The sequence below is a fragment of the Bicyclus anynana genome, chromosome 22, assembly GCF_947172395.1.
Source record: "Bicyclus anynana chromosome 22, ilBicAnyn1.1, whole genome shotgun sequence".
Lineage (NCBI taxonomy): Eukaryota > Metazoa > Arthropoda > Insecta > Lepidoptera > Nymphalidae > Bicyclus > Bicyclus anynana.
The window spans coordinates 5807082-5827284 of NC_069104.1; the positions used below are offsets into that span (position 1 = coordinate 5807082).

At 37.3% G+C, this 20203-nt stretch overlaps 1 protein-coding gene across 2 annotated transcripts in view; it reads right to left on the reverse strand.

Moving 5' to 3' along the window:
• Positions 1-3920: 3920 nt before the first annotated feature.
• LOC112046630 (katanin p60 ATPase-containing subunit A-like 1) overlaps positions 3921-20203 on the reverse strand; it is a 48670-nt gene continuing 32387 nt past the window's right edge. The window contains exons 3-10 of one of the 2 annotated variants that reach the window (XM_024083334.2): positions 12791-12920; positions 11937-12091; positions 10000-10158; positions 9557-9678; positions 8977-9156; positions 8153-8311; positions 6124-6347; positions 3921-4652 (exon numbers count right to left, since the gene is read on the reverse strand). In XM_024083334.2, the coding sequence (XP_023939102.2) occupies positions 4454-4652; positions 6124-6347; positions 8153-8311; positions 8977-9156; positions 9557-9678; positions 10000-10158; positions 11937-12091; positions 12791-12920 (1328 nt within the window). In that variant the 3' untranslated portion in view covers positions 3921-4453. The remainder of the gene's footprint in view (positions 4653-6123; positions 6348-8152; positions 8312-8976; positions 9157-9556; positions 9679-9999; positions 10159-11936; positions 12092-12790; positions 12921-20203) is intronic. The other variant, XM_024083333.2, reaches the window with a different exon arrangement.

Here is a 20203-nt window from a genome sequence, read left to right on the forward strand (position 1 = left end):
TTGATTATGATTTTTTTTTTGCATCTACCTTTGGGATACTTAAATTTTATAAGCTCTTTCGTTTGCAAGACCAAAGAAAGTACAATGTCGAGAAGTATATTTTTTGTACATTGATAGCTTAATCCCATTTTACTTAAATACATTTAATGTTTTATTATTTCAAAAATTGAGCGAATGATACACATGCCAAACATACATTTCAAATTCTTTTTTTTATTAAATAACATATTATTAAACATTATTGACAAATTATAAAAAAATCTATAAAAGTACATAATATAAATTAGTTATGGCATAAAATTATTCTAAACTAATAAATCTCGTAAATAATCTAATTTAAGTACAAAGATCACGGTAATATTTATTTAAATACAATAACAATGAATGTGATGACAGATCTCACGCGAAAACTGTGTTATTTTGTAAAATATTAACCGCTATGTTTATTAACCCAATACATTAACGACTAAACGAATGTGTTGATCATAAAACAACGATAAATAAGCAAAGATCACTAGTCAGTCAAAGATTAAATTAAACAGACGGTATATTGTTACAGATATATTACAAAATGGAAGAATTTATTAAATGATATACAACACATTCGACAAATCGTTAATATAATATTATACATACAAGTGTTTCCGCATCAGACAATCGAAGATTAGGAGACGAAAAAAATTTTAAAACGCATAAATGTTATCCACAATTAGTATAAATGATCCTCCATTTTGTACTATTAATTGCATTTTACCCCAAATTAACCTTTACAATGATACAAATTAGGTACATTTTAATTTGACGTTAGTGATATAACCTAAAAGAGACCAGATGCTCTTAGTTATATTACTGATTTATATTTTATCAAAACTTAAAACTCTGTAAATTATGTAAATTTTAATCTAGCATTACAATTTTTGTAATGCTAGATTAAAATAAAAATGTGTAAACTCAAATATGTACAAATATAATCTTATAGATATCGAATGATGCAAAAACACTGTAATAGTAGCATACTTCAAAAGCTGTAACTTGCTATACACAAATTTAACATTTCAAACAGCAAACCCAAAATTTTATTTACACAATTACATACTCCAAAGGGAATGTCGTCTGCACAAACACACATAATATATTATGGCTTACTGTGGATATGCTAAGGATTTATACTTTTCTAATACTGAAACAGTCCTTGTACAAATGGATTTTAAAGGCAGTAGAATGTCATTCAGAGACTAAAATATATTGTAGACGAAATATTGGTAAAAAAAAATTAAAGGCTTCATAACTGAGTTTAATCTTGAAAATTTCATCACACCGCCGTACCATACAGTGTTTTGTGGCAAAAAACTCATAAACGAGGTTCTCGCATATGTTTACATATACTGACATTTAATTTTTTTTTTAATACTTTAAAATACTGAAAAATGCATGCATTTGGTGGCACGGTAGTGCCCACGCAAGTCGACCAAACAAAAGCGGCACAGCCGTACTAAATTTTTCTCAAAGCAGTTTAATAATATTCATCAATTAATAGAGTTCTATTGTGAAAACAAAGAACTTCGATCTCTTAAAAATGGATGTTTTTAAACATTTAGTTTTGTCAGGGCACAGCAGCATGAGTTTTACAGTCTATGTTTACAAAAAAATAATTTATTTAATTACTCAAAATAATATTCCAATATTCTTGCACCTGAGAGGGCTTGATTTAGAAAACATGCATTAATCAAAAACAGAACACAAAAATAATACATTTATAGCCTCACCAGTAGGACTAGCATGGGACCAAGTGAAGAGAAACAGACAAAATATCGACGAATACTGACTTGTCCTGGTCCCGTCTGTATTGTCTCATCGCAATGAATGATAGCGTTATTTCCGGTAGGGCCTATATTGGTTAAAATTTGTCTATTTCTAGTCAGGAGATATGTCGTTGGTCGCATGATAGGCGTAGAGAAATATAAAACCAGATTGAAGGCACCACAAATATTTTAACCGTCTGCGCTTGAAATAAATTAGTTCGAGGTGAGGCGAGGTTTCTTATTTTTCCGACCAGGCTATAATTGTATTTTTACTGAATTATTTTGAATAATTAACAATGAAAATTTTTGTTCATATAAAATACCTACAAAATGGAATATACCAAGGAAAAACGTCTCCCGTCATATTTAATATTTTTCCACAGAGTAAAGACATGACACAAGCGATCCAAGTAAGTGAAGATCACCAAAAAATCTTTGGTGATCCTCACTCTAAAAAAATATGTTGAAATCCGGTATATTGTAGTCAGTGGCGAATCAAATTTAAAACATTAACGCACCTTGCATGTGTAGTGTCTATGAAATAAAAAACGTAACGTCAAATGAAAGACATATTGCGTCAATTCATAGACACACACAAGAACAAAGTCTAAATATAGGTAACATGAAAATAAATTTAGATCTCACTAATTTAATTACTTGTATAATTACTGATTACCTCTGACTGAATATACTTAATTACCTATTAAAATAGTAGTGGACGTTCATTGGTCGAGATGCGATAACTATTAAAATGTGTCTTTTAACCACAGTCTGTCAAACCACCAGTAGGCATTGCATGCGACGACGACATATCTTGTAACGAGATAACGTGATCGACCAATAGCGGCGTAACAGGGATGACGAAAGTTAAAGCAACTTTATAGAATAACTGTATATCTGCGATAACTACTTTCGGAGATATAAGGACATCTTTGCGGCGCTGCCTAGGATCGCTTAAATACGCCTCATATTAAATACGGTCCAATAGTGATGTCACGTTCATTAGATTTGTATGGGCGGACAAACAAAATTACAAATATCATTGTTATTTGTGCGTTCATCTTTGTATACTTCTGATAACAAAAAATGTCACACTCAATGAAAGGAAATAATCATGTATGTATCATCTAATTATGTTAAAAGATTTTTGATTGATTTTGGAATTTTATAACTTTATTTTACAAACATCCCGACATTCTTTGTTTTTTATCTATTATAATATTGACCTTATTTTCCCGAATATCTCACAAAATCAATGTATTCCAACACAGTCGTCAACCCAATTGAAGATATCCCTCTCTCTTTCGTTGCGACGGGATGAATGAGAAAGCGATATATTCGATTCGGCCGCTATTATTCCTCGTCATGAGATATCGTTGACGCACCCTCAGGCCTTAGAACGAGAGCTTGCGATAGCCAGACATTCCTCTTTTTTATGATGGTTAAAAATTTATCAGTCTATGGTCATATTACGTACTAGCCAATTATGATGTCCTTAATCCTACACCCATCTGTCACAAGTCCGGTGCATTGCTCCCAGTGTTTCCCTCTGCCACACGGCGAATCCATTGAATGCCAAGATCGTCTCTCTGGATATCATGAGGAATCATGGTCCTCAGTCGGTTAGCTTCGCGACAACCCTTTGCTGACATCCTTAAAGTTTAATCTTTAATCGTGTTTCTCGAAAGGTTGCCGCGAAGCTAAGCGACTGATATTATGCTGAAGAAATTATTTAAAAGAATTTAAGAATTTTATATTTGGACTATTGAGGGTCAGCAGGTCATGCAACATGAACCCTTGCAACCTGCTACCTTCCAAAGTCAATAAAGTCTTAACTCAATAATCGGCTACCATGTTTGATACAGTCGGATGCAATCTTTTCGACGTTTAATGGTATTTAATGGTATACAAGTCATATGCAAAGGTAGAGGAAGACTAAAGCAGAGATGGGCGAAATCTCTGCTTCGGTCTTCAGTGGCAGGGGGCAACTGGACAAAATCTGCAAGGGATCGAGAATAGGCTACTTGCCTCTTTTGTAAACAGTGTTTAAACTGAATTATGGAAGTATATTTAAACAGTAAAAAATTTAATATAAATGAAAAATATCTACGTAAAATGTGTGCCGCCGAAACACAACACATTAGCAAGTGACGTCATTCAAAGAGATAACAGCGTGATTGGCGTTTGCAGAGATATGATTATATCACGTCACCGCAAGCGCCAATCACAAACCGATGCCTTGTAGCGAATGACGTTACAGTTTGATTGGCGTTTGCGGTGACGTGATAAAAATACAATTTTGTTTTATAAAAATATTACAATTACGAGATTATTTTCACAAATAAAAATGTGATTAGAGTTTCTAGGCATCTAAACTGCCTCTGTGCAAAAAATCTTCTTAGTTTTGTACAGCAGGCGAGTAGCCTATTGTGGAAGAGCTTGGAGGAGGTCTTTGTACTAAAGGACAATCAGAATTTCTGAATAGAGGCGTGCGTTCGGCTTGTTTCGGAGACGTCACATAAACAAACTTTCGACCTTCATAAAATGCGGTATTACTCGCTATCCCAAACTCCTAGTCCAATATACATTGATAAAGTCCTCAACACCTGTATACATATAAGTCCTTGTAAGTACTGTAAAGTCTACATCAATCAAGAGGAGCCGAACTCTGTCATCCACGAGAGATACTTCTGTATGTCACCCTTGGACACGGACTTGTTGCACTTCTCCAGCGCCTGCATGAAGTCCTGCTTGGTGACGGGCAGGTCCAGCTCCTCCTTGGCCAGCTGTTTGATTTGCTCCGGCTTGAGGCCGGCTATCTTGCGGCGCATGGACATCATTGAGGCATCCCTGTAAATGAAACATACACAGATTATAGACTAATAGTGTTATCTCCGCGTGCAACGACTTGCGGTACGGACGGCTTCAGTGTGCTCGTGGCCATGCCATGGAAACTTAGAAGAACGTAAATAAAAAAAAAATGCATTATCTTTTTTATAACATAATGGATACTATACTAAAAATACCGTAGCTAGTTACTAGATGGCGCTATCACAGGCGTTCCGAAAAAAATTAGAGTAGCCTATCTATTTCCAATAATACACTGTAATCTTTGCTCGTGGCGTTCGAGCCGTCCACATCTCTTGTTGTGTAATTTTTACGGGTTACTTGGGATAGGCGGGGAGAGTGACTTGAGTATCAACTGTTGTCTTGTTACAAGTCTTTAAGCTAAAGTATTTTATGTATACGAAATATAATTAAGTCAGTTTGATGTAGTAACGAGTAGCTAAATATATTGTGAAGTGATGTTATTATGGTTAAATTTTTAATTAATTTTACTCTGATACTAAAGTTCTCATCTTATTTTAGAGCCTATTACAATAGGAAGATGGATTGCATGGAACAGAACAGTGTCGTAGCCATTCCAAATACAAAATTCAAAACTTTAAGGGTTTCACCAGCTTCATCATGCTGCTTGTACACACCCATTCTGGGTCATTCTTTGAGACTTTCAAGTCTCAAAGTCTCAAATATCTCACCAGACATTAGCAATATTAGCGTCCAAGAACCCATGCAATTTCTTAACAAAGTCCAACAGTGACCTCGGGATCGAATCGGAAGCCTCAATAGCTCAACGGTAAGAGCGGTTGGACTCATTACCGAGGGGTGGTGGTTCGATCCTCACCCTGTTGGTCTATTGTCGTACCCACTCCTAGCACAGTCTTTTCCGACTAGTTGGAGGGGAATGGGAATATTGGTCATATTATAAAAAAAATTGCGGCAGGACCGTATTAAGGTCTATAGGCGGACGAAGCAAGTTGTTTAAATATCTCACCTGCAGACATTAGTAATATCAGTACCCGAGTACCCATCTAGTTTCTTAACAAAGGCCTGCACCTTGATGTTTTGGCAGGGAGATAGTTTGTAGTTAGTAGACGTCCGCTAAGACAGAATTTTTGATTGACGGCCTCCGTGGCGCAGTGGTATGCGCGGTGGATTTACAAGACGGAGGTCCTGTAACATATGGCTGGTGGGAGGCTTCGGCCGTGGCTAGTTACCCCCTACCGACAAAGACGTACGGCCAAGCGATTTAGCGTTCCGGTACGATGTCGTGTAGAAACCGAAAGAGGTGTGGATTTTCATCCTCCTCCTAACAAGTTAGCCCGCTTCCATCTTAGACTGCATCATCACTTACTATCAGGTGAGATTGTAGTCAAGGGCTAACTCAGGGAGGTAGTTTATAGTTAGTAGAGGTCCACTGAGAACGGATTTTGCGATAGGGTCGGATTAAGGAGGTTCGATAGTTATTAAAATATCTCACCTGCAGACGTTAGTGATATCAGCGCCCGAGTACCCGTCGAGTTTCTTGGCGATGGCCTGCAGGTCCACCTCGGGGTCCACCTTGACTTCTCGCAGGTTGATCTGCAGCAGCACCTCGCGCCCCTCCTGCGTGGGCAGCGGGATGTATATCCGCTTCTCGAGCCGCCGCCGCAACGCCTCGTCTATGTCCCACGGGAAGTTTGTCGCCGCTAATACCATTACTACCTGGAAATTTATATATGTCGCCGTGGAAGCTTGGCTCACTAAAAAATCTATAACCTCAAACCTAATAATTAGCATGTTTACTCTTTAGGTATTTCGAATCGACTTATTATCTAGTAATCTAATCATTTATCTAGTAATTTAATCATTATTAAACCACGCCCTTGGTCACAAGTCCTGGGACTTGCTTGATGTGCTTCCTCTACCACAACTACCAGGGTAAAATAGTTAAATCAAGAGTAGTTTATTGTGTAAGCGATAAGTGAGGTTAAGCATAGCATACCTATTGTAATTGGCAGAGCCGATGACCAAGGTTAGCGGTTCTGTCCATATTTTTATTAATGACTACGTTTTCTACGACATATATATATTTGTTAAATTAAAATGTGGTTTAGAACACGAGGCTGGTCTATATAAGATACTGAGTTTTTCTTACGAATATTATTTAAACGGGTACATCTATACTAATATTATAAAGCTGAAGAGTTTGTTTGTTTGTTTGTTTGATTGAACGCGCTAATCTCAGGAACTACTGGTCCGATTTGAAAAATTCTTTCAGTGTTAGATAGCCCATTTATCCAGGAAGACTATATTTTATCCCCGTATTCCTACGGGAACGGAAATCACGCGGGTGAAACCGCGCGGCGTCAGCTAGTACTACGACAAAAGACGAGATTTTTAATGTCAATATTTCGACCCAGTTGCATGGATGAAAAAAAAAGAACTAGAAAGAGATCGATTCTGCCTTTAACAGCTGCTGTTAACAACAACAAAAACGCATCTCGCAACTTCAGTCCCGTCGTGACCACGATCCATGCAACTGGGTCGAAATATTGACATTAAAAATCTCGTCGTTTTATCGTGGTATGTACCCGTTTAAATAATATTCGTAATGAACAACCACGAAATAAGTTTAAAATCATGACTTTTTTTTTTTCTTCTAATAATTTTCAGTTGAAATTCTCAGCCTGGAGTTGGGAAGTTGGTACAGCCCAAAAGCACAATAAACCGTTAGTTCCAGCCAATATCATTCTAGTGGTTGTTAATGAATTTAACATCATCACTCCAACCCTCGACATCGTCTAAAAATAAATAAGCTAAAAAGAAAAGTTAGATCGATTCTGCCCTTGGCATTGTCAACATTTCGCATTAGCTTTCAGTCCTAAAGCCTATAAGACTGTGGTTAAAATCGTTCCAAACAATGGAAATGGATCGAATAATGAAAATGAAATGAAACAATTTTAATTCTAATTTATTTATCGGCGCTAAGGTGAGTGTTCGATAGTGATCCCTTAAACCTGCACCCGGAGTCCCAAGCCCCGAGCTTTGTTCAAAGTTATTTTTTCCTATTAGAGAGATTTTTTGGTCATATTCTTGGTAGTGTTAGTCTTGATAGGCTTACATTCAGTTATTCATTTTGGCCGTTAAATCACTTTGTTGTCAGCCCACGTGTCCAACATCAGAAGTGGGATAGAGAACTTGTACCCACATAGGTAACTAAGGCCTGTATCAATATCATAGACTCCACACATATCCATAGTATGAATGCCCCTTTCAATCCATTTTATTGGCACTTTTATTCTATAAATAATAGTTATATGTATCAAGACGTGTATTCGTTTTAAGTCTTCAATGTGTTGTGTTAACAAATAAAGTGTTTTCTATTTTATTCTATTATTTCAGTAACACATCCATAGTGTTACTGAAAAGGAGAATTTGGTGCAGTTCATGGTCTGATCAGTCTCGTAGATATGTAAGCGCTGTGCCTGCATGTGTGTGGTATATCTATATACAAAAGAATGAAGTACCTTAGCGGGCTCGTCGTGCGCGGAGCCCAGCCCGTCCATCTGCACCAGCAGCTCGGACTTGACTCTGCGAGACGCCTCGTGCTCGCTGTCGGAGCCGCGCCGCGAGCACAGCGAGTCGATCTCGTCGATGAAGATCGTGCTCGGCGCGTAGAACCGCGCCTAAAAATATATGCATACAATTATAATTCATTTGCTTTAAGCAATGAAGGTGAGAACCAAAGTCACCGACATAGCTCAACTATTCTCAAAGCTGGTGTTCTGATGCTTTTGATATTTGACCTGCCTCTGGTCTGGGTCTGGGTATCAGGAACTACTAGTGTTGAGGTGTATTAATATTTTTATTTCTTTATTGTTGTAGACCTCAGACTAATTACATAAAGATTAGTATCGCACCCAAATTCACGAACTAAATTCTCTGTCATTTCGTAAGGAAAACGAGCTTAGATTAGATATATATCTTACTAGCTGACGCCGCGCGGTTTTACCCGCGTGGTTCCCATTTCCGTAGGTATAAGGGGATAATAGCCTTCCTCGATAAATGGGCTATCTTACACTGAAAGAATTTTTAAATCGGACCAGTAGTTCCTGAGATTAGCGTGTTCAATCAAACAAACTCTTCAGCTTTATAATATTAGTATAGATACTAAACTACAAGTTGTTGACACCATTCAACTACACAAAAAGATATTTTTACGGAGCTCTTTAACTGACGAACTAATGAACCATCGATTCTACAGAGGCAGTCTTTATAATCGCATTAGATCGTTGATCATACGTCTATCAAGGCAGGTCCTTTTACTAATTAGTCTAAGTTGTACGCTCACCATCTCAAACAACAGTCTGACTAGTTTCTCCGACTCGCCGCGGTACTTGGACGTGAGGGTGGAGGAGGACACGTTGAAGAACGTGGTACCGCACTCCGTGGCCACCGCCTTGGCCAGCATGGTCTTCCCTGTGCCCGGAGGACCTACCATGAGGACCCCTTTCCACGGCCGACGGATACCCTGAAAGAAAACATTCTTTTAGTCCAAGTCAAAATTCATTTATTTCAATCAGTCTAAGTTAAAATTCATTTATTTTGAAATGGCAGGTAATATTACAAGATAATGGACATAAGTCGTAAGCTTAAAATTAAATCCTTAAAATGTTATTATAACTATTAAAAAACTACTACTACTATGAAAAAATAGACTTTGAGCTTTCTAAAAGGTTCAAAGTCACTTAACGGGCCATGGAGAGAGCTATATATAGAGCGACCCCCTTACAAGGTGGACCGAGGATATCAAGCAATTTGCAGGGTGGCAGGCAGGTTGTGCTTGGAAGTCCATACAAATGGCCTTTGCATTGGACGTCCATGGGCTGATAATGATGATGATGAATGATGATGAAAAAAATAAATCAAACCTTGAAAAAATCTGGCATCCACATTGGCAAGACTACGGCTTCCTCCAACAATCGCTTGGCCTCTGTGAGATCAGCGATGTCATCCCATCTGATGTTGGGATTCTTTTGAACTATATCTCTTTCTGAAATTAAATATTATACACTGAAAAAGCTCTTGAGTAAATCTATGAAAATACTAGGGCAGGCTTACTTTTCGTCCCAGAAAAATTCAAATTTTAGGATTTTCAGACAGTTCTTACCCGTGGTCCTAATATGCCACTGGCTTGGCACCGCCTTCAAAGTGATCAGAAGGTAGCACATACAATGTTATTTATCGCTTTTTAGTTTATTTTTGTAATTTAGAAGTTGGTTGATTTTTTTTTTGTTAAAAATATTTTATTAACTAAACAAAAATATTTAAAGCCAAAATTTAAGCACAAACTTCAAGTTCTATATGAGCTCACCTAACATATCTACTAGGTCGCCATCAGCCGCAGAAGGTGGTTCGAATCTTCTTTCATCTTCTTTGTGTTTCTCGTCGTCTGTGTCACCATTATTATTGTCTCTGTCTTGCTTGTCCTTTGCGTTGCTCTGGTCCTTGTTGCTTGTGTCTTTAGTTTTTGCTGAAATTAAAATGTATTGTACGTGAATTTTATTTGATTTTTATGAAACCGAAACACGCGAGGTTTAGTTCTATTCATCATCTCGTCTTTTTTTCAATATTATGTATGAATGTGGTGAAGTGACCGGTCTAAAGAGGAATGCCCATCCCCGGCCCCGACCCCCCCTAACCACCCGGCAGTTTACTTATATCTAAAAAATTCTTGATAATTCTACTTTAATAATGAAATGATTACTTTATCAAAAAAAGTTTACTACAACGTTTACCGACATTTTTAATTTGTCCACAATGGGGAAAGCTGAGATTGTTGACCATACAGCCTAAGTTTTTCGATAATTTTGAAGACTTATGATTAATTTTGTTGTTCGTTTTCTTGTTTGTTAAGCTTGTTGGTAACAGAAAAAAATAATACAGTTCAAATGTTACTTCGCCACTTTGGTACACTGGTGAACAATTTGCCCTAGTGTGTAGTGAGTGATATAAAAATTGCATTTTTCATCAAGGAACATACTTTTATTAAGCCAATAATCAGATTTCAGATGTGGTATGTCTGGTCACTGTAGGCTTCATGAAGTCACGAGCTTCCAACGAATCGATTAAGACCACCATATAATTATGTTATATTACAAGACAATGATCCTGAGGCTAAACTATTATTATGACAGATTGTCATGCGCGTACCACGCCCGGCCGAATTATCTTGTAATGACTTCCTATCTTACTATCCATTATTATCTTTGCTGATGTGTGACAAATGACATAATTTGTAATTTCTGTTTTACTACTGTTTACGTTTTTAATCACTTTTAAAGACCTTTATTGTAATCTAGTTATCTCATGAAATTTCAGAAAAACCATGTAGATTTTAAATTATAAAGGTAAGTAAGACCTCAACCGCGAGTCAAGTTTGGTAGACAACAGAAAGGAGCGAAATTGTAAAGCATTTTCTATACTAATAATATAAAGAAGTAAAGTTTGTAGTGATGTAAGAGGTAATCTCTGGAACCACTAAACCAATTTTGAAAATTCTTTTATTAATAGAAAGCCACATTATTTATGAGTGTCATATTTTGCTACCGTATTCACACGGAAACGAGAACTACCGCAAAAATCGTGGGGCGTCTGCTAGTCTATACCAATATTACAAAGAGGAAAAATTCATTTGTTTGTTTCTATGTTTTGAATAAGCTCTGGTACCTACTGAACCGATTTGAAAAATTCTTTCACTGTTGGGAAGCTACACTATCCCCGCGTACTATAGGCTATATTTTATCCCCGTATTTCTACGGGAATGGGAACTAGTGTGAAAAGCGCAGTGCGTCTGCTAGTACTATAATATCACACTAACATTATAAATGCGAATGTTTGTGTATGTATGTTTGTTCCTCCTTTACGCAGAGTTTTGGCTGAAATTAGGAATGGAAATAAATTTTACTCTGGATTAACACATAGGCTACTTTTCATCCCGGAAAAATCCATGGTTCCCGAGGGATTTGTGAAAAACTGAAATCCACGCGGGCGAAGATTGAGATTCTCTTAATTAGTCCAGGTCTGGCTGGTGGGAGGCTTCGGCCGTGGCAAAGACGTACCGCCAAGCGATATAGCGTTCCGGTACGATGCCGAGTAGAAACCAAAAGGGGTGTGGATTTTCATCCTCCACCTAACAAGTTAGCCTTCTTCCATCTTAGACTGCATCATCACTTACGATCAGGTGAGATTGTAGTCAAGGGCTAACTTGTAAAGAAAAAAAAAAGTCGCGGGCTAGTAAGTAAATATTACCGCTATGTGCTTTGTTGTTGGTATTTATTCTGGGATTCTTAGCGTCGGATGCCCTCCTTTGTGATGTGGTCGCGTTCCGTGGGCCTGCGGTCTTCTTGTCTGTGGTCCTGTTGTTGCGGGGGTTGTTTCGAGCCGATTTCATTACGGGTGGTCCTCTGAAAAAAAAACCATTTTAATTTTTAAATCTACTGCAGTCCTACACACGGTATAGACAGTGCACTTCATACATGCATTAAAGTACTGCATACCCTAAGAGTAGTCTTCTTAGTGCTTATAAAATACAGATTTTTCCAGTTAGCTTAATTTTATTACTAGTGCTTACCCTGATAGACATACTAATATTATAAAGCTGAAGAGTTAGTTTGATTGAACGCGCTAATCTCAGGAACTACTGGTCCGATTAAAATATATAATAAATATTTGTAAATACTATACTATATATGATATAAGTATGTAATTTTGTTTTTAGTTTTTTAATTCACACGTTGTTATTTTTAAAATGCTATTTTATTGTTTTCCCCTTTTTATTTTTAGTTAGTTATAATGTTTCGAGTTTAATTTGTATTGTTTATTTTAGTTAATAAGGTTGTTGTGTGCAGTGTTTGCGGCGGCACCTGGTCAACTGATCCAACTGAAAACCAGCGCTGCATGCTCTTTTTATTTAAAGAGTATGTAGCATTATGCTGAGTTGGGACCCTTTATTGGGTTATGCCACACATCGCAGGATATTGTACTGTCATACTATTTAATATGACAATATTATATGATATTATGAGCAAATTGTGTTGTGTGGCACAATGATGTAATAAAGTTTTTTTCTTTCTGTCTTTCTTTCTAAATATATAAAAACAAACTTGTGTTCAACGCTCGTGGGCGAGGGCCAGGCGGCGGGGTCCCGGTCGGGCGGCGGCGGCCAGATGTCCGGGTCTATCTCGTGCGGCGCCGGCGCCCACATTTGGTCGCGGGTCGGCAGGTCTTCGTACCCTGAAACAGAAGATAACTTTTGAATATCACCATCATCCCATATTCACTGCTTAGCTCGAGTCTCCTCTCAGAATGAGAGGGGTTAGGCCAATAGTTCACCACGCTGGCCCAATGCGGATTGGTAGACTTCACACACGCAGAGAATTAAGAAAATTCTCTGGTATGCAGGTTTCCTCAGGATGTTTTCCTTCACCGATTAAGACACGTGATATTTAATTTCTTAAAATGCACACAATTGAAAAGTTGGATGTGCATGCCCCGAACCGGATTCGAACCCTCCGGAATCTGAGGCAGAGGTATCAATATTGAATATTATACTGTTGAAAATAGTTGTCTGAAACGAATACGACGTCGCTCGGTCTCGTGTTGGCTTGTGCTTTATAGCGCTAGGTGGCGCGACTTATTTCCGTAAAGAGTAGGGAGTTAGAGAGGGGTAGCTGTCGGTTGGCGGGAACGACTTGCGACGAGCGTGGCGGACTATTAGCCTCAAGTCTTCATCTGAGAGAAGACTCGTGCTCAATAGTGAGGCGAATGTGGATTGTAGCAAGTGGAAGGACGTGGCCCCTGCCTACGGGAAAGAGGCGTGATGGTATGTATGTATTTTATTTATTTATTTTATTTAATACACTTTATTTTTACACCACAAAAATAAAAGAAAACAAGCAAAACAGAAACACAAGAAAAAGTAGAATACAAAAGGCGGCCTTATCGCTTAGTAGCGATCTCTTCCAGGCAACCTTAGGCTTAGGAACTTATTAGGACAACTGTAGGTGGTGTGTACGTAATAATATTGTACATATACATACATACAAATAACTACACACTAATACATAAACCATAATACACAAATTATATAATAATAATAAATATCATAAAATAAACTAATATATAAATATATCATTATGTCGTATGATAAATATTCTAATAAAATAAAATATGTAACTAGTGACTAAGATAATATGTCTTAACGGATTTTTTAAACATATCAAGGGATTTGGATTTCCGAATGTCGACTGGGAGTGCATTCCATAGCTTAATAGCACGAACAACAAATGAACACTTATAAAATTTACTCCTATGGAAAGGCATACACAGAGTAAGAGCACGACATTTTCTTAGCTCTGATTGCACTCCCAGAAATGTGAATTTCTCCTTAAGATAAGGAGGATATTTTGGATTAAAGAGCACACAGTACAGAAGAGAAAGTACATGCAGATCCCGGCAACGGCGAATAGGAAGCCACTTGAGTTTCTGACGAAATTCAGATATATGGTCATATTTGCTAAGGCTAAATATAAACCGAATTGCAACATTTTGAAGTCGCTCAAGTTTATTAAGATAGTCCTCAGTCAAACTGGGATAGCTTGCGTCCGCATAATCGAGAACAGAGAGTAGGAGAGAATTTGCTAACATAACTTTGGTAGGAATTGGAAGAAGAGAACGTAGGCGTCGTAACGAACTCAACGTCGCAAACGTCCTCCTACTCAACTCCTTGATATGCATGCACCACGATAATTCCTTGTCCATAACAACTCCAAGGTTTTTAACCGAATCACAATACGGTATCATGACACCGTTGTAAATAATAGGTGGTACGTCGCCCCAAACAACTCTTGAGATTAGACTAGGACTGCCAATAATAATTGTTTTTGATTTAATAGGGTTAACCTTAAGCCCATACTGTTTGCTCCATACTGAAATTGCATTTAGATCTTTATTAAAAGCAGACACAGCAGAGCCAAGGTTCTCAAGAGTTGACGAGCGATATATTTGCACATCATCTGCATACATATGGTAGAGAGAAGTGAAACATTGAGTGATAGAATTAATGAATATGGAAAAGAGTAAAGGAGATAACACGCCACCCTGAGGTACCCCGGCCGAAACATCACACCAAGATGAGAAAGAATCGTGAACGCGAATACGCTGTTTACGGCCATTGAGGTAACTCCGAAACCAGTCAACCACCGATGGAGATATGTTAAGAGAGCATAATAAACCCAACAAAATGTCATAATCAACAGTGTTAAAAGCATTACTAAAATCTAGCAGAACTAAGACTGTGAGTTGTCTATTATCCATCGCCCAGCGGATATCATCAGTAACTTTTGCTAAAGCTGTGACCGTACTATGACCAGGGCGAAAACCGGATTGAAAGGGACTTAGAATGGAATGCTTGCTAAGAAAAAGACTCAACTGTCGGAAAACCAATTTTTCAAGGACTTTTGACAGAAAAGGCAAAATTGAAATAGGTCGAAAGTCTGAGAAGGAATTAGGGTTAATTTTTTTAGGTAATGGAATAATTTGAGCACTCTTCCATGCCTCAGGAAATTTACTGGAGTGGATGGAATAATTTAGGATATGGGTAAGAACTGGGATAACAATATCAATGATGGGAATGATCATATTACGGCTCATGTCATAAGAACCGACAGCATTTGAGACGATCGATAAAATGCTCTTCTTAACATCACATTCAGTGAAAGACTCAAAGAAAAAGGGTAAATGATTAGGAGTTGAAGCAGAAGAAAGAATGTTAAGTGTATGTTCTTTATCAATACTATCAATCGTATCGGAAGTAGCAAAATGTTTATTCAGATGTTCGATATCAATATTGATAGGATTATTAGGGGAAGATTTACCAACTCCAAGAGATTCTAGAAATTTCCAAGTTTTGGCAGAATTGCCATTTTCTACTGATTTAAAAATGTGGCGTCGTTGTGCATCTCTACATAATGTATTACAGCGATTCCGAGCCTTATGATATTTAAGACGATTCGCTTCAGAGTCAGTTGTTTTATATTTATATTTTGCAGAATTCTTTTTGTTCATATAAATTTTTATATCATCAGAAAGCCAAGGAGCAGGTAGGTGTTTCATTTTAATCGGCCTTACCGGAGCATGCACGTCATAGAGCTGAGTTATTAGGGTATTAAATAAGTCTACCTTGAGATCAACTGAATCTGCATCTGCAATAACAGACCAATCCAAATTCGTAGCATCATCACAAAGGCAATTTTTATCAATTCCAGCAAAGTTACGCTGCAGAAGTATTCTCGATTTTGCCTTAGGAGGACGTAATTTATAGGAAAGATAAATCAAATCATGATACGAAAATGCTTCAGCTGGACATTGACCATGCTTGAAGACGAAATCAGGAGAAGACACAATAATAAGGTCAAGAAGAGATGGAGTACAACCAGGAGAATAATGTGTAGCAGTAAGTGGCAGGACAGATAAACTACATGATTCAACTGCAGTCATTAACTTCTTACTGCGATAGTCATCTTTAATTAGGCATGTATTTAAATCCCCCAGAATTATGCTGTGACTGTACAAGGGGACTACTTGTTCCAGTAAAGTTTCAAATGAGTAAAAGTAATTAGAAACAGATGGTGGACAATAGAACACGCCAAGAAGAATTTTTGTTTGCGATAGGACAACTTCTAGCAGCAGGTGCTCAGCCGCATCAGGTGAAGGAGGTTGTGGAGACGAATCAACAATAGAGAAAGAAATATAAGACCGCAAGTAGATCGCCACTCCACCACCACCCTTACCCACGCGGTCATTGCGTATAAGCCTAAAACCCGGCAACGAGTAGGACGTTGATGGTAAACAAGATTTAAGCCACGATTCTGAAACAAGAATGGCATGAATATTACGGGAATCAAAAGACGCAAGCATATCAGAATAATGAGCCGGGATACTTTGTGCATTAATGTGGATAACATTAAAGTTTTTCTGGCAATCCGAGAAGTGAGAATCAAGGGTTTCATCGAGTGGAAGAAAAGATGTACTGTGGAAACTATTATCACTAGACGACATAGACAAAAATATATCACTATCTAAACTGGTACATGACATAATTAAAAATATTAAACAAATACAAAAATATTTATATATAAAATAGTTATAATAATAATAAATAAATTATGATAAGTGTCTAAAAATGCTAAAAAAAAATGCACCTATTTATCCTAAACCGCCAGCAGCCAAATAAAGATATACAGGAAATATATACATTTACACAGATTTACAAAAATAAAAAGAGAAACAAAGTATATTAAAGTACAAGAGAAAAAAAAAAATCAGTTACAGCAAAATTACAAATAAAAATAAACTAAGCTAGTACAAAAACATTCAGAACTACAAACAGATCTACAATCTTACAATTTACAGCAAACTAAAGTAAGAATATGATTGTCTATTTTAGTCTCAGAGGATTTATAAAAAATATAGAAACATCTGTGGTATAAACTTAGACAAACTGTCATTTTGACTTTGATTAATAATCTTTGACAGATCTATCTCTCGTCAATCAATGTCAGTGTGATGTGTTAAAATTACAGACGTCAAAATATAATTGCAAAATTAAAGTTTTACCTGCGTTTTCTAAATATAACTAATAAGTAATAAGTAATTGAATGAAACAAACTAATTAAACATAAACTAAAATTGTGAACTAAATCATAATACCAAATAAAACGGATCAATGAGAAACACAGCTCACGAAATACGAAAGACGGCTATACACGGCTTATCTCCTGCCCGTTCTCTTCAACCTGGCATTGACACCCTTGGTGTACCGAGAAGCATCACCCGTGGCTGAAGGAGCAGCAATAGGCACAGAGGCATTCTGCGTGGACGTCGGGATAGCATTCATCTCTTTCATTGACGAGATGCGGTGTCTCTTACCAGTCTGGTCAAGCACTATAATGCTTCCATCCTTTGTCCAGCACTTGGCTACGCCAAATCGTTGTCGAGCCGCCAGAAAAATTGAATGGCGGCTTTTAATTAAGAACTCTGACAAAGTGACCCCTGTGCCTTTCAACTTAGATTTCGATGACCAAACCATATTCTTCAGCGAGAAGTCCTTAAATTTGACAACAACAGCCCGTGGCTTATCACCCGGACGACCCATGCGATGACTGCGGCTAATTGCTTCTGGAGTCAGCTCCGGCAGCCCAAGGCGCTCAGACAAGGTGGTCGAAATTTTAACTCCTAGAACCTCTTTTTCTTCTTCTGGAACTCCGTGCACTAGAAGAATCTTTCGCCTGGAATGCATCTCTAAATCTTCCTGTTGTTTGCCAAGAAGCTCAAGCTGTAGTTGCAGATTTTCCAGTGCAGTCAAAACAAATGTCCGGAAGGCTAGAAACTGAGAGTTTAAATTTGATGTTGGACTTGTGGCTGGGATTGCTGCTCTTAACTCTTTTTGGAACTCTTACATTCTTCTGTTGAAGTGCTCACTGATTTCGTTTATGTTACTTTTTAGAGACTCCATGTTAAACAAAGTTTAGTAACAGTGAAAACAAAAAAACCAAAAGTGAGGTTAGGATGTGTGAAATAGCACACTGTCACAAAAAGAAGCTTAAAGCCTGTGCAAATATAACCAAAAGGAGCTGGCAAGCCTAGGCTATTCACAGGTACATATGTAAATATTTAATAACACTTGTATTAATTTTAAAATTGAAAATATAAGAGATTACTTAAATGTGTTACTTTCTTTAAGCCTTCCCACCCTATGTATGTGATTTGAAATTACCTATCAAAGCAATAAAGGCGAGGAATGTGGACTTAACCGAGGATAGTACCAATACCAATCCCACGCGCTCACGATTAGCCCATGGATCGTGGTCGTGGGCGACAGCGAATGTATCACAATTAGGTTTTATAATCACGACGCTACGAACGATCACAATATTGTACTTGTAAACGTCTTTTTATTGTGACTGATCGATCAATGATGTTTTTTCTTTCAAGTGAAATTACTTAGGCGTTTATCAATCGAGTTTAACAGATAGACTATACCAAAATCTAAACTAATATTATAAAGAGTAAATAAGATTTGTTTGTATTTTTGTTACAATCAGGCTCCGAAACTGTTGCACCGATTTCAAAAATTCTTCACCTAATGCAAAGTGACATTGTCAGCAAGTAAAAAAATATACTTTGTAATGTATGATGTGGATAGGACGCCAATCATAAATCAAACATGATTCCGAATGCAAATGTAACGTTGTTTTAATGGGGATGATGGCTAGGTTTGAATATATTGAAGAACATATTATTCTGAAGCCTTCTCAGTAGGTACCTATAAGACTAACGTTTCCAAGAACCATCAGAGACCGATAAAACAAGTCCCCCCTGATGAGTCACGCTTATTTAGCTTACTGACGTGATACCTACTTGTGGATACACTCCAACCATTGATATAATCTTTGATAGAGTAATCATACAAAACAATACATGCCTACACACACGCTGTAGCATGGTGCGGGTGACAGTTGCCCTGTATGACGTTCATAATACGTACTATTATCGGGAATCAAACTTTCAAGAGTGAAATAAACTATCACCCGTACCATGCTACAGCTCACGAACTGAACTGTGTAAGGTATGTTAACTTGAGAATAAATTAACTAAAAGCATTGTTCACTGTTTAATAATCTTTGTGCAAACTGTCGGTAAGAAAAGTTGATTTTAGTTCAAACAATTAAATTCAATATTGACAATAGGTATAGTTGTTAAGTAAATAATCGCTAGATTATAGACAAATAGACGGAAAAGCTTCCATTCGGCATGATTTCTTGCAAACGTCTTTAACAAATATTACCATATTTAAGCTACCTTACAAAACTGACAGGTTTTAGAGAAGCCAGAAGAGCAAGTTGGCTTGATTTTAACCGACAATTTCAACAAACCTCGTTATATGCAAAACCTTAATGAATCATAAATACACTAACCTTGTGAATAACTTGGTCTATAGGTAATATTTAATGTTACATTTATTATAATTATGCAAGTTAATTATTAACTTGGGATCTGTGTAATAATTATAACTGCTATGCTGGTACTGCAGCAGTGCACCTGTGAAAATGTTTTTCGTTTTTCGTGCAGGGTCTTAATTTTTCCTAAATAAATATTAGCGATGTCTTCTCTTCTAACATTCTCATTCATTCATTCGAAATCACTACTAACATTCTTCTTATTTTCAAGAGATAACTTCTTAAGGGAGGGTAAACCGCTTCGTAACGTAACGCGTTACGGCACCACTCTGTCGTGCTGTGTGTGTGTTCCATGTCTCTCACGCACAGGTTTAAAATATCACTTCTGTCGAACGTGTCGGAACGCACACTTTTTTTTTTTTAAACAGACCGTTTGAGGACACATTTACGACTATGCATAATTAGCGTGGATCGAATCTAAGACCTCTCGGATACAAGTATACCCGTGGAGCAGTGAACTATATTATTTCGTTGCAACTTAAGATGCTAATCTGTGCA